General features: G+C 44.9%; 1 protein-coding gene across 3 annotated transcripts in view; it reads left to right on the plus strand.

The window, feature by feature from the left end:
• PDE3A (phosphodiesterase 3A) overlaps positions 1–15477 on the plus strand; it is a 267787-nt gene that overhangs the window by 245158 nt on the left and 7152 nt on the right. For all 3 annotated transcript variants that reach the window (XM_053407065.1, XM_053407066.1, XM_053407067.1), the window contains 7 exons: positions 783–920; positions 2762–2873; positions 3636–3749; positions 5383–5582; positions 6902–7105; positions 8951–9106; positions 10191–10431. In XM_053407065.1, coding sequence (XP_053263040.1) covers positions 783–920; positions 2762–2873; positions 3636–3749; positions 5383–5582; positions 6902–7105; positions 8951–9106; positions 10191–10431 — 1165 coding nt within the window. The remainder of the gene's footprint in view (positions 1–782; positions 921–2761; positions 2874–3635; positions 3750–5382; positions 5583–6901; positions 7106–8950; positions 9107–10190; positions 10432–15477) is intronic.

Genomic DNA, 15477 nt, shown 5'->3' on the forward strand with positions numbered 1-15477 from the left:
GAAGCAGGAGAGGAGAGAAGCCAAGAGGCAGGGATGAGTAAGGGAGGTGAAAAGTCACAGGGGTCTCCCCCTTCTGCTGCAACAATCTCCCCTTCAGCCCTGGTCTCCCAGGACCAGGAGAGGCATGAAGTGGGAGAAGCAAAGGCAAGCATACCAGCATAGTCTCAGATTGCTTGGGAAGGACTTTGAAGAAGAGGGGACCTAGGCAGCTGTGGGAAGGAAGGGATTTTAGTCTCTGCAAGACCTATCAAAGAGAGTTGCTGTGGTCGTTAGGCCTGACATTGCTGTGCAGATTGTTTTTCTAATAAGCAGTTAACTTGTGTGATTTACTGCAGGCTCGTTTCTGACAGCTGGTGGGAGTTGGAGCCAAGCAGCTTGTGGAAGGCTACAGGCTTCCTCACTTCCTCACCTGAAAATTTCACTCAGTTGTGGAGAAACTCTTTCCCTCCAGGGAATATGCTGGTGAAGCAAACTTTGACCCCAACCTCTGTGGGTTGACTTTGACAAGTGGGCAGGGCTGTCCAGCTATCAAGTCAGCCGACTCCATCATAAGGAACCTGCCCAGCTCTCAAAGTTTGCCCCCTGTGGCAATGGGCGAATAAAGTTCTGGTCCGCCAGGTCAAAAAGTCCCTGTCCCCCTGTCCCTCTTGATCCCAGCCAACCTGGGATTGATATGCATCAGTAATAATGGCACAGTGTGTATATTTAGAGAGGGGCTTAGTAACCCATGTTTTTTGTAGTGTTTTGGTAACCTTCAGAGCATGCGTTGTTTCTTGATACAGGACAAGCCTATTCTTGCCCCAGAGCCTCTAATAATGGACAATTTGGATCCTCTTATGGACCAGCTAAACAATTGGAATTTCCCAATCTTCGATTTGGTAGAGAAGATAGGCAAGAAATGTGGTCGGATCCTCAGTCAGGTAAGGAAGTGTGCATTGCAGACTTGGGCTGGGGCCTCACCTTGGGTAAAGTGTGTTCCTGGTTAGGGGAAAGTACAAGAACTTTGATCCACAGCTCTTTACATGCACAGAGCTCCCATACACACAACAAAGTCACCTGCTTGAGTTTAGGGAATTATTGTTGCTCAAAGAGAATTAGGTCCCACCATACCAAGTTGAAATCCTGAAAGGGGAGCACAAATGTCTTTATAACTATGGTTGCTATTTAGGAAGAGTAGTGGGGGTAATTCCCCTCTCCTTTATTGCAAACCACATGATATTATTTCTTGCACTGCATCTACTTTCTGACCAATTTGCAGACCCTGCCCAATGGAAGGAAACCCATGGCCCTTCAAATGTTGCTGGACTGCAACTCTTGTCATCCCAGAATATTCCTGATGCCGGCTGGCTCTCATGGAAGTTGGCATTCAGGGATATCTGGAGGAACACATACTTCCAGCTTTATTCAGCACCTTCTCTGCTTGGCGCTAACCATGGTTTACTCAAAAACCAGTTCACTAACCATGTTTACAGACTGTGGTTTGGAGCTGTGTCAGGGCAGATGCTAAGTTAACCTTGGTTAGTACCGAAAGAAGGAAAGGAGATGGAACGTACATGCCAGAGGAAGGGCGAGGTGCTAACCATGGTTTGGAAATTGGGAAGCATAATGTCTGCACTTGGCCCGAATGTGTGAGATCAGACCAGGCTTTTGAAATGGATGCCTCCGTTTATATAAAGCCTAGAGAATTAATATTTGTGCTTCCTGATGCAAGAAAAAATTAAACGCCTTGTGATGGTGCATAGCAAAGGACCTCTGGGGTTTGGAGTGATTCATTCTTAGCTTTCTGCCTTTTGCATTGCCTTCCTGATTTAAACCTAGTGAGAGGGAGAAAGAAATTAGCGAAATGAATTACCGATGTGTGCCACATAGCCTGAAATTTATGAAATGGAATAAAGAAGAGTTGACATATCCCCCACCCCCTGGGGAAAGCATATGCCTTTGGAAAGCAGAACCAATGGATCTCCTGGAAGAATATTTGAGAAGCCATCTACGTACATTAAGAGGGATGCTAAAATGGTCTAGATTTCTCTCTCTCTCTTTTTTTAGAAGTAAGCTAAAAGCATCCATCTGTGGTGCAATAGAAAGCACTCAAACACAGCACCAGCAAATCACAAAATGCAGCAGACAGTAATCCATGCAAAGGGGTTGGGGGAGACTCTCAACTCAGAATGGAAGAGCAAACCTTTTCTAATCTGCACTGCAGTTCAGTAGCAAGCTGTGTAGATGGGCAGTGCCTTAATTTATGACTTCCGTTTGCTTAACGGCAACCCCTCTCGGGATAAATCAGGTTTTGCTTGGAAAGGAGGAGCTGGAATTGAAGGCTGCAATTAAGGGAGAGAAAGACCAGATCTGGTTTAAAATTAAAGCTACCTTCCCCTTGCTACTTTGGTCAAAGGATTGAAAAACAATATATTGGGCAGGGGGTCAGATTCTAGGAAAACCAGTTGGGATGCGGCTCCAGGAGGTTATAGCTGCAAATGAGAATTTGGGAGGTGTTTCACGACCAGGCCTGCTAAATAAGAGCTATTAACTTCTTTGCGCGCAAAGAAAATTTAAGCAATTATGGAAGGTGTTGGAAAGCGTTGCCTTCCGGTCATTTGGTGAGAGGGTCTATTAAAGTCTTCTGGGAGCAGCTGTGATGGTGAGAGCAGAAGCCCTACTCATTTCAACACGTTATCAGTAGCATTGCAATACTTATTTTTGTTGCTATTAATGGATCGTTCTTCCATGCCAAGCTCTGTGTTTTCCTCTGTTTTTCCAGGTGTCCTACAGGCTCTTTGAGGATATGGGGCTATTTGAAACCTTTAAAATTCCCATGAGAGAGTTTATGAACTACTTCCATGCTTTGGAGTGTGGATACCGAGAGATACCTTGTAAGTATGACAGCAAGAGTGCGATACTTGCTGATTCCTGTTTTTCCGTAATGAACATTGAAAAACGTTAGCAGGTTTGGATTGGCACTTGCAATATAATTTGATAAAGGAGTTTTAATAGATTGGATAAAAGTATTTAGTCACAGAAAAGAGAAGAGACAATTATTGGAAACCAGGGAGAGGAGTGGGGGGAAGTGTCTGGGAGTTGGAAGAAACCCTATAAAGATATTGAGTTTGTTATGGATTAATGCAAATAATACTGTATTTTATATATATATATATATACACACACACACATAGCATACATATATATACCGTATTTTTCGCTCTATAAGACGCACCAGACCACAAGACGCACCTAGTTTTTGGAGGAGGAAAACAAGAAAAAAAATATTCTGAATCTCAGAAGCCAGAACAGCAAGAGGGATCACGGCGCAGTGAAAGCAGCAATCCCTCTTGCTGTTCTGGCTTCTGTGATAGCTGCGCAGCCTGCATTCACTCCATAAGACGCACACACATTTCCCCTTACTTTTTAGGAGGGAAAAAGTGAGTCTTATAGAGCAAAAAATGCAGTAACTCACTTTGAGAAGTTTTATCATAGCAAATGAATTTGCCTATCCACCTTCAGCTTTTTCCTTAGCTCAGCAGATGACCTTAGTTCCTGCGAGAGATTTGAGCCACGAGCAGGGAATTGATTCTCTCTGTCCAACAGATGGTGCTGTTGACCCCCCCAGCAGAAGTAATCTGCCTCTGTCTTAACAGATCACAACAGGATCCATGCCACTGATGTTCTCCACGCTGTTTGGTACCTTTCAACGCAGCCTATACCAGGACTCTCAACTGTGATTAATGACCATGGGTCAGCAAGCGATTCAGGTAATTCTATTAGCATGCGATTTTGGGGAGCCCTTAAGCTGGTTTCTTGGTCCAGTATCTCTTTCTGCAGGAAATTGGACATGTTTACCAGATGCATGTAGAAGAAGCACATAGAAGAGGCTTGGGATGGCCGCTAACTTGGATGGCATTAAAAGAGAACTAAACAAATTTCATTTTTCATTTCACTTTTAATTTGTATACCGCCTTTCTATATTTCTATACACAAGGTGATTTACAAGCTGAAGAAACAAAAAAACAGACGGCAAACATTGCACGCCTAATGACAATCTGACAAAAAAGTCATAATAAAAATATAACTTTAAAATAAACAACTTATAACAAATAAAGCAATTTTCAATAATCCATTAGAATATGATAGTAAACAGTAAAATTAAATATCAGCAAATAATAATTAAACAGTTTTCACTTAACAATTACAATAGAGAATTACTAAACTATGATCAATAAAAATAACGACAATGCATAAAATGCCACAATACATACAAAACCATGTAGGATCAAATTGAGAAACAAGGACACACAACTTATAAAATTATCTTTTAAAATATCCCTGAACTCATGGATATCAGAGGCTACTAGTTCTGCCTCCCTAGTCACTTCTTGTGTAATGGAATAACCAGACAAGACAGCAGCATATCGAGTTTTGGGTTCAAATAGGCCACAACTTTGTTGGTTACAGATGGGAAGGGTTTGTCATAGGCATTGGGTGAACCCATTTAATTACCTCCAGCCCATCTGCTGGAGGTGTATCTAAGGGTAAACCACACCATAGAGGGGCTATGACCTATATAAAATAACGGTATCCCCCAAGGGGTTTCCGCTGGAGTTCTATGGCCCTAGCCTCCGTCTGGGCATTGGACAGAAGCAACTCCTCATGGAGTCCTTTAATGGGATATCTTTAACCAGGGAGGGTCAGGGAGAGGCTACAACCTCCTCTCAAACTAAGACTAAGGCTTACCCAGTGCAGAACCACCAAGTGAGCCAACCAAGGCTTTCAGCCGCCCAACCCCTTATGCCCTCAAAAACCGAGGAGGAGTGATGGGCCGGTCTCAGTTTATTCCCCTGGGGGTGCTTTGAATAAACATTCACAAACTTTTTATTGATAATAATCAGCTAAATAGTTTGAGGATCTATGCAACTGTGTAACATGCAGAAAACAGCATTTTTAGAGAAATCAAAGACTGGAACTGAGGGAAGTCGGGGGGTGGGGGTGGGTGGGTTCTGTGGGGGGAGGGAGGAAAAATGGGGAGAATAAGGATGATATGTTTCTGGATAATATGTTTTGTTTTAATTTTGAATAAAAAAAGTTATTAGAAAAAAAATTATTCCCCTGGGGTGGACCCAAGCGATGTCTGTGTTTGCAAGTGCCCAGAGTTCTCAGTTGCTGGTGCTGCTTTTTGGGCGTGGGTACTGAACATCATAAGAAGTAGTAGATTTGTAGCTGTGATATATATATATATATATTTAGGATACAGTGGTATAGAAATATTTTTAAAAACAAATGAGCAATGGATACGAAACTGATCCAGGTTAAACATGGCAACTGGGCACAAAACCCGGTTGTCCCTGTTCTTCACAACAAACTCAGCAAATGTCCTGGTTTTCTGCTCAGATTCAGATAGCGGGATCACTCACGGCCACCTGGGCTACGTCTTGTCGAAAACATACGCACCAACAGACGATGGCCATGGATGCTTGGCGGGCAACATCCCTGCCCTCGAACTGATGGCCCTTTATGTAGCTGCTGCCATGCACGATTATGATCACCCGGGGAGAACCAACGCCTTCTTGGTTGCCACCAGCGCTCCTCAGGTAAGGATGGCTGAGATCAACCCTGACTTGGCTCTTGGACAGAATTCTTGTAAGAGTGAATCTCAAGTCACCACTGAGCCCTTGTACAACAAGCCACAGCTTGTCCACACACGTCAAAGCCAGCCAGTGCTGGTTCAAACAAGCCGAAACCAGTTCTATCCTGCAACACACTCCGCTTTAGGATACCTTTTTAGCTTCTCAGATACTCTTTAAATGAATTACTTTTTTTTAATAAAAAAATGCCTCAAGTAACATATTATTGCTTGGTTTCTTGTTTATTCTCTTATATTTTGCAACACCCATTTGTCCTAAATAGAACCCAGTAAGGCAGACATGTATGCACAATTTTTTTTAATGTGATCTCATTGAGACCCCAAGATGAAATTTTGCAGGGAGCTCTTAGTAATATGAAATAATCAGTATATTTTTTGGGAATTTTTAAAATCATAATGTTTTTTAAAACACTTTTTAAAATTTTGTAACTTAACTTTAAAATTTAAAGTAAGTCCATCATGTGCCATATTGCATTAAAGCAGGGGTCTGCAAACGTTTCCACCAGTGCGCCAGATCACCCGTGCTCACGCGTGCACCCGTGCGCATGCGCACACTCCTGCTCTTTGCCCGCTGGCTTTTGGAGCCATGGCGGGGGAGGGGGAGCCGTCTGCGGCTTCCAGTTGGCTGCAGGAGCCATGGCTGCATCCCAGAAGTCAGTCCCCACACAGAGCTAAACCGGCGCGTTGCACCTGTTTAGCTCCGCACAGGGACTGACTTCTGGGACGCAGCCACGGTTCCTGCAGCCATTTGGAAGCCGCAGACAAGGGCCAGGGACCAGTTTAACGACCCCCTCAGGCCATATCCAGCCTGCGGGCTGTAGTTAGACGACCCCTGCATTAAAGCCCATGAAGTTCTGAAGAGATTGGCATTTTTAGTTTTGAAATACCTCAGTTATCAATCGGGCATTTTCAAAGGGGACGCCCATTGCCTGTGTGTGAATGTGTGTTTGTTCCCTCTCGCTCATGACTAAATCAAACAGTGTGTAGAGAGGCATCTTTAACATTGTTTGCATTTTTGGCTCCCCCCCCACTTCCTCTCCTTTGCCTCTGACCCCACCCCTTTGACCCTGAGGCGTTTGGCATTGTACAAACCCGTCCTTCAGGTTGAAAGAGGTTGTCCGTCCCTTCACAAGGCCTAGTTAAATGCCAGGAGCTGGAGGGGATCTAAGCAGAGTCTCCAGTGCTATATGTGGCCCTTTATGCCTCTCAGGGACTAGTAGAAATAAAATAAATCACGCCAAACTGTCTATCCTTCTCTCTGTTTAGGCTGTTCTGTATAATGACCGTTCTGTTTTGGAAAACCATCATGCGGCGGCTGCGTGGAACCTCTTCATGTCCAGACCAGAATATAACTTCTTAGTCAACCTCGATCATGTGGAGTTCAAGCACTTTCGGTTCCTTGTCATTGAGGCAATCTTGGCCACTGATCTGAAGAAGCACTTTGACTTTGTAGCAAAGTTCAATGCCAAGGTAAACTTGATTCCATGTATATCCTTTGTGCTCAAACCTTTGTATATCCAAGTTGGCTGGGGGAAAGGTAATGGTTTTATCGTCCTAATGTTTTGCAAGGATGGTGCCCCAGGAACAATATCATGTGGTTCTGAGACTTGAATCAACAAAAGGTGATTTCCGTTATTCAGTTAGATGTTATGCTGCTCAAATCTTATGTAAATTCCCATTTCCACTCACTGCAGCCTGAAATGAAATTGGGGGCGCCCAGTTGTTTTGGCCGTAAGACAAAGAAGTATTTTGACCACCCCTGACTCTTACAGATACAGCCGGCAAAACGGTACATGGATACAGTGCACTGTCATTCAAGTCCCAGCACTTTGATGGGTAGAGAGTGAACTTCAGGTGCCAACAGATATTTTCCCAGCAAACTGGCATTAATACCAAACTGTGGGTTAAACCACAGAGCCTAGGACTTGCCGATCAGAAGGTCGGCGGTTCGAATCCCTGCAACAGGGTGAGCTCCCGTTGCTCGGTCCCAGCTCCTGCCAACCTAGTCAAAGTGCAAGTAGATAAATAGGTACCGCTCCAGCGGGAAGGTAAATGGCGTTTCCATGCACTGCTCTGGTTCACCAGAAGTGGCTTAGTCATGCTGGCCACATGACCCGGAAGCTGTATGCCGGCTCCCTCTGCCTATAGAGCGAGATGAGCGCCGCAACCCCAGAGTCGGCCACGACTGGACCTAACGGTCAGGGGTCCCTTTACCTTTACCTTACTTGGCATTAGATGTTGGATCCGCTACAGCAACTCAGATTGAAAATCAGCAACAACAAAGAAGGCTGTGCATTTCTAGCACATAGGGAATATCCCCAATTTCCAGCTAGTTGGGACCAGGGATGCATGTCCTGCCTTCAAAATGGCAGATTTCAAATCTGCATGGGCAGGAGTTGACAACACATCACATCTCCTTTTGTCTCAGCAAACACCCTCCCCCCATTCACAATACTGTCGTACCTTGGAAGTCGAACGGAATCTGTTCCGGAAGTCCGTTCGACTTCCAAAACGTTCAGAAACCAAAGCGCGGCTTCTGATTGGCTGCAGGAAGCTCCTGTAGCCACTTGGAAGCTGTGGAAGCCGTGCCAAACATTCGGCTTCTGAAAATCGTTCGAAAACCGGAACACTCACTTCCGGGGTTTGATCATTCAGGAGCCGATTTGTTCAGGAGCCAAGGTGTTTGAGATCCAAGGTAACTGTATAGGAGAAGGAGTTTCCTGTTCCTGCTCTTTTCCTGATCTCACAGTCTTGGCCTCTCCTAAAGTGAGCCCAGCTCCTCAAACATACCCGTATGTCACTGGATGCCAGGATTAGGCATTCACCCTCCCCTCCATTTTGAACAGAGGAGAGTCCAAAGAGCAGCAGTTCTTGATGTGGGTGCCATTTTCCCATTTCCTGGGGTAGCTAGGGGGCACGCCTGCTCCGTTTTGCAGTCCTGTCTCTCTTTCTGCTTTATGGTGTTTTGCCACTCCCCCATGGCAGCCCTTCTGTGGCAGGCACCCATGGCTGGCACGTTCTCTAAATTCCAGACATGCCCACTGACTCAAAATGTTTGCCAACCCTTGGGTGGATTGGAGCCAGAGCCTCAGTCAAATATTCTGGTGAGGACAGATGCTGCTTGATTTGCTTAACTTAGGCTCTATAAGTGTATGTGTGTAATGGGAATATAATTTCTGTAAAGCAAATATAAACGATACGTCAGCCGCCACCCCCGACAGTGCTGTTCTGTGCAGCTGATATCGCATCCTCGTTTGCGTTATGCGTGGCTGCGACGGTATCGCACCGCTCACCTTAGTCACTTCTGTCTGTCAGGTCAATGATGACGTTGGCATTGATTGGACGAACGAGAACGACCGCTTGCTGGTTTGCCAGATGTGCATCAAGCTGGCGGACATCAACGGGCCTGCGAAATGCAAAGAATTGCATCTACAGTGGACGGAGGGCATTGTCAACGAATTTTACGAACAGGTAACTAGCCTTGAGTTGTTGCTGGAAGGAGGAAGGGGACACACAAACCTCTAGGGTATGGGGTTAGGACAGTGGCTCTCAAAGGTTGTGGTGCATCACCCTGGTGTGGCAAAAGAGGTTGGCAAGCATGACGGGAAGATTCAAGGACAATGAAACATTTGAACATTTCAGTGTATTGTGGGTGTATAGCCAGAAACTATATGTATGCATGCCTCTCTTCAAGAGCATTAGCTATTCTTCTACAGTTCTCCACAAATTATTGTTGTGAACAGGAATATTCAACTCTGACAAATCAGATCAGAAAAGAGAAAGCCTTCTTTGTGTTGATGAGGAGATGAGAGTTGGTTTGTCTCATATTAGACCTAATATAAAGCCACTTCCGAGCTAGGGAGGAGGTGGGGTTGCGGGCTTCACGCCCCACCCTCACGGGGATTGGCTTCAGCCCCCGCGATACCAGGGAATCCTTGGACGCATCATCCTCAGGCCAGCCAATCGGCTGGCCCGGGGGGGCGTGGCCTCACTGCATTTAGGTCTGGCGCGGCCGAGGGTCTCCCTCTTTTCCGCGCTTGTAGACATACTTAAGGTACATATGTAAGAGGCTTGCTTATAATTATATTTTGGGAATGATTTGTGTTCTTATGACATCCTGTGATCGTATTATAAATTAGTTGTGTTTTGTGTTATAAATCAGTCACTGCTGGGAGTTGTTTCTTTTTGTTTTCCAATGTGTTTATCTATTTTTTAAAATGGTGTTGCATGAGCAAATTTTTTATTCCATAATTGTGGCCCAGAGAAAAAAGTTTGAGAACCACTGGGTTAGAGTTAGGGTTGAATTTAGCTCTGAATTACACTGCTTTTCTCTGCAGTTTGTTGGCTTTGGATAGGCACATGATCAAGCTCCCTGATAACTCCCTGCGGGTTGTTATTGTTGTTTTTGAGGAGGGAGTCAAAAATGCACCAGGTCTCTGTCCTCACTTTGTTGGACTCACCTGGTGAGAGTCAAGACGGCAATGGGAGACCCAATGTGCACTTCTGTTCTAAGGGATCAAGACAGCATTATAACAGACTTTCTCCTTTTTCTAAGGGTGACGAGGAAGCCAGCTTAGGCCTCCCCATCAGCCCTTTCATGGATCGTGCCGCCCCTCAGCTTGCAAACCTCCAGGAATCCTTCATCTCTCACATTGTGGGACCGCTGTGCAATTCCTATGACTCAGCAGGGCTGATGCCAGGGAAGTGGGTTGAAGATAACGATGAGTCGGGCGATACTGATGAACAGGAGGAGGAAGATGCGGCAGACATGGACACCTATGAAAATCCCGAGTCAAGTAAGTTTGTTATTTCTGTGTGTGCTCGCTCCCGCAGACTCAACACCTTGGGTTTTAACCCTTCCCTCTTCCCCTGCCATGTGGTGTTCCTAGTTAAAAGTCCACTCATCCCCAAAGCTGCTATTTGCCCTAGGGGAAAATAAGCAACTTCAGTTGGTCATTTTAACTGGGACAATGGTACAAAGGAAGAGGTTTTTTTAAACCCTCTTCCACAGTAACATACCATATGGATGGCAGTCCTACTGTGGCTGTGAAGACCCCTCTTCCCCTGCATTCAAGGCCAGATGAGCTTGTACATAAGCAGCTGGGTCGAGGGAAGCCACAGCTGCTGGGGAAATCCTTCACTTGCTGCACTGGGCAATCACATACATACATACATACATACATACATACATACATTTGTATGCCACCTTTCCACAGTTCAAACCATGCTGAAGGCAGCTTACAACAAGAATATATATATTGATTAAAATGGATTAAAATACAACTTAAAAACAAGATTAAAATACAACATTAAAATGCAGCCTCATTTCAATAGAAACGCAAATCAAAAACTTTTTGGGGATGAAAATGTCAAATCTTCACCAAGACCAACTATCCAGACTGGTCCTACGTGGGCCAGAAAAAAGCCAGGGAAGTCCCCAAATAGGAGTTCCATCATAGAAGGAGAAAGGAAAGAGGGGAAGGGGATCAAGTTGATTCCAAGCCAAAGGCCAGGCGGACGTAACTGCAGCGTAACAAAAGTAGTCATCAACAATAAACAAAATATCAAAAAATACACAACCAAACTGGACAATTTCCACATAAAACACAAGATCTGAAATGAAGATACAAAAAAAAAGAGCAACAGCAACAGGGAGCAGGTCCTATTATTCTTACTAAGTTTGTATGCCACCCTTCACCCCAGGATCACAGCACTGTTCACAACATAAAAATACAAAACGAGAACACAAAATATATAACAAAGCAAACCAATAACACACACACACACACACACACACACACACACACACACCAGTCTTCCAGGGCTGACAACCAATCACAGGACTAGACTCCATGCAAACAGTAGTGGTTGGCATGGCAATATTGTTCATTGTGCTTTCCAACCCTGCCTGTTACAAGAGTGGAAGGGGCAGATCTCAGGGAGCAAGGCAGGGCAGCAGAACCAAGCCAACGCTCTTGCCTCTGTCCCAGTTCCATGTTGAGCTTCCTGCTGCTCGCACTTCCCCCTTTGCCTCTCAATAACCAGCAGCGATGCTCAGTATTGGGAAGCCCATTGAGCAACGATGCGCTGGCTCACCGAATGCTACGGGTGAGGAGCTGTGTTTGGGGAGATGTGCATAGCTGCTTCAGTCCAGCTTGCATTATGAAGTGCTTCTGATGGGGAAGAACGAATCTGTCGCCTTCATAGTCTCTCTGTTCCCATTTTTCAGACCTTGAATTCAGTTCTCCCTGTTTCCACATCAGTTTATGGGGATTTAAAAAAGAGAGAAAAGTTCTCATGAAAATTCATCAGGATTTTAGTGCAAATTTCTTCTAATACAGTGGTACCTCGGGTTACATACGCTTCAGGTTGCATACGCTTCAGGTTACAGACTCCGCTAACCCAGAAATAGTACCTTGGGTTAAGAACTTTGCTTCAGGATGAGAACAGAAACCGTGCAACAGCAGCACGGCGGCAGCAGGAGGCCCCATTAGCTAAAGTGGTGCTTCAGGTTAAGAACAGTTTCAGGTTAAGAACGGACCTCCGGAAATTAAGTACATAACCAGAGGTACCACTGTATACACGTTTCTTTTGCACAGTTTTCCATAACATGCACAATTTTACAAATGCATTTTATTGGTTATTTCCACTAATACATGCAGAAATGCACATTTTCCCCAATAACATGTATTTTTGTACACATTATTTTGCTACAAAAATGCACTGCAAAATCCGGAGACGTGCAAATTTTGAAGGATTAGAGCTGTGTTTCAGTTCGTGTATTGTTTCAGAAAGTGTGAATTAGGTAGGTTCACCTTTAAATGCAAACTGAATCACATTTCTACCACTTTCCTAGCATCTACACCATACACTTGTTGGGCAGAGACTGAACCTTGCCCCCCCTTTTTTCTAGTTTGTATTTTATTTTCCTGTTCTCTTCACATTTCATGAGTCCTCCCTAGAGGTTCTCCTTTTACTGCTTTTCAGTAACCCAAAAAGGATAAGCTGTGCGAAGGAGGACATATTTTCTGGTCCCTGCCTACCCATCAGACAATTACTTGGGCAAACCTTCATGGCTTATGACTCTTTAATGCAGCCCTCTCTCTTTGTGACAACATAGTGCCAGATGGCACTTTCTCCTTAGTACATGGGAAACGTTGGCCTAGAATCTCTTCCATCTTCTTCCAAGTTCAGTCGGGCATGCCACCAACAAAAGCTCTCAGTGGAACTCAAAAGGTCTACTAATTCCTCTTACTGTATGGCTCATGGGTACAAAAAGAACAAAATTCTTAGTTTTCAGATACCTGGAATTATCAAGAAGGTCTAGCAGAAAGAGTGGGTTTTTTAAGAAGGGAAATAGCTGAGCCATTGCGTGAGAGCATGATGCCCCAAACAGTGTTAGAAACTGAGGTACGAAAGCTAGGAGCTACATGGCACCTTAAACCTAGGTTATGGGTGCAACAACAGAATGTCTAGGCTTGCTTTCTTATAACAAGAATACAAAACTGAAAATGAATGAACTGCAGCTAAAATGTTATGTTCATTTCTCACATGGTCTAGTCCTTCCCCTGCCCAACCCTCTAATATTCTTAAGAGGGTCTCTTCTCCAGTCTTCAGAGAGTGGCTGGAAGTGGGGAGGCAGAAAAAGGTCCTCCTTTACTTCCACCCTGCAGTTTTCATCCGAAATCTTAGGCGCAGTACTGCGCCCAGAGCTCAGAAACTGCTTGCGCTAATGACATTCCCTGTCGCAAAATGCACCTGGAGGTTGGGCTGGGCAGAGGAGGAATGGTGGAGACCACCTCCCCATCCTGACTCTTCCGGATTTACAACAGGGCTTTGCAGGAGGTCACAGTTCAGAGGCAGATGAAAGGAAAAGTTGGGAAATAATGGGAGGGGAGGAGCAGGCAGAGCCAGAGCAGCAGCTGGCTGACACGTTGTCACTAGAAAGCATTCCAGACACTCCATCTCCCAGAACCCAGCAAGCCTCAAAAGCAGGAGAGCAAAGAGCTCAAAGACAGAGGGCACTTAGCAGCACCCGTAGAAGAGGTGATGATGATGATGAATGAGGAAATGGGAGAGACAGGGTGGAAATTCACTCAGGAAAACACCATTATCCAAGAGGCTCTGTTCTATAGCCTCTCTCTCTGTAATATCTGAAATTAAAAAAGGACTGTAAGAAACTCCCTTGTCTTTATAGTTTCCTGGGCGACCAGCCGGGAACCGCTGACAGCACTTTGACACTAGAGCAATGGAAGTTTCAAACACTGCCCCCAAAACACACAAGTTTGTGGCAACTAGAAACACACATTTGGGGGGGGGTGTTGTGCTCTCTCACAGGTCACATGACTTGCACAGGAGACCACCCAGAAGATGTGCATCCTGGTTTTGTGCTGAGACATCAACATTTCCAAAAGTAGGGGATTCATGGCTTGGCTTTTGAAAAACGGGGTCCACAGTTCTTAGCTGGGTACCACTGCTCTAAGCCCCAGACACCTCAATGTTTCTTCATAGGAGAGTTCCTCCATTCCCTTGAAAGGCCCATCCTGGTGGCCCTTCTCTGAACCTTTTCAAACTCTCTACAATATCCTTTTTGAGGTGAGGCCACCAGAATTGTACACAGTACTCCAAACACATCCACACCTGCATAACAGCATTATGATACTGGCTGTTTCATTTTCAATTCCTCTCCTAACGATCTCTAGCACGGAGCGTGCCTTTTCCACGGCCGCCGCACACTGGGTCAGCACCTTCCTTGAGCTACTTCTGTTTTGACCCCAAGGTCTCACTTCAGGTCCATTGCCTCCAGTTCAGACCCCAAGACCCCTCTCTCAGTTCTTGCATTCCCGGTGCGACCCCCTGACCTAAAAGCAAATGAGTGCAGTTGCATCGGTTAGCCTGATTAGGTTTGCAGTGGTTCCGAGCAGAATCTCAGGTGGTGATAAATGCTCTAATGACCTCTGCGGAGAGCTGCAAGACTCGGGAGGGTGGCAGGGGGGTGTTGTCTCCCAGGAAACCAGGGATAGAATGTTCTAACACGGAGCGCTGTGCGGAATAGAGTTTTCTCCTGATTAAACCTTCAGGTTTCCTACAGGGGAGTGAAAGCTTTCTAATGAAGGATTGAACTGGATTTGGGCTGTGCCACAGTGAAAAGCTCTTTGTTTGCCGTTGAAAAGCTTGAAGGACTCAACGGTTTGGCTCCTGACACACACTTAAGGCCACCTGGAAACGCTAATCTATGCACACATTTCTTTGCGACAAAACATTCCTCTACGTCATTTTTTTCCCCCTTCCCCACCAGCTCTTCATTAAAACCTTGAAGAGGTTCATATCGCTGAAGTTTGTAACTGCTGCTGCTAAGGATAAGTGATGGGGGAGTTTGCAAAGGAGCAACTTTTAAGTGTTTGTTTTGCTAAGATTCTTAGCTTGAGAACTCTTGCCACTTCAGCTCAGTGGTTCTGGAGCCCAAAGTAGATACGTTTGCCTCTGTGGTGTGAGAAGGTTTCAGCACACAGTTGTCTCGGGAAACCTCCACAAAAGCATGTGGGATTATTATTTGTACAGCACATGGTTCATTTGCTCAAGTGGTACAGATCAGTCAACTGAACTTTTCAGTTGATAAATCAGCGATGGCTGGTTTTAATTGGTCAGAGGTTAGGGCAAATTGTAATACAAAAACGAAAATATTAAAATACTTAATATTTTTTTACAGCATTTATTTATTCATTCATTTCATAAAAGTTATATGCCGCTTGACTATAAAAAAACCTTAAAGTGGTTTGTAAAAAGAATGGAACAGTAAAATAAGTTAATAAACAAAACCAGTGTAAAACAGCTATTTAAAA

Source organism: Podarcis raffonei, chromosome 10 (assembly GCF_027172205.1).
Source record: "Podarcis raffonei isolate rPodRaf1 chromosome 10, rPodRaf1.pri, whole genome shotgun sequence".
In the NCBI taxonomy this organism is placed as follows: Eukaryota; Metazoa; Chordata; class Lepidosauria; order Squamata; family Lacertidae; genus Podarcis; species Podarcis raffonei.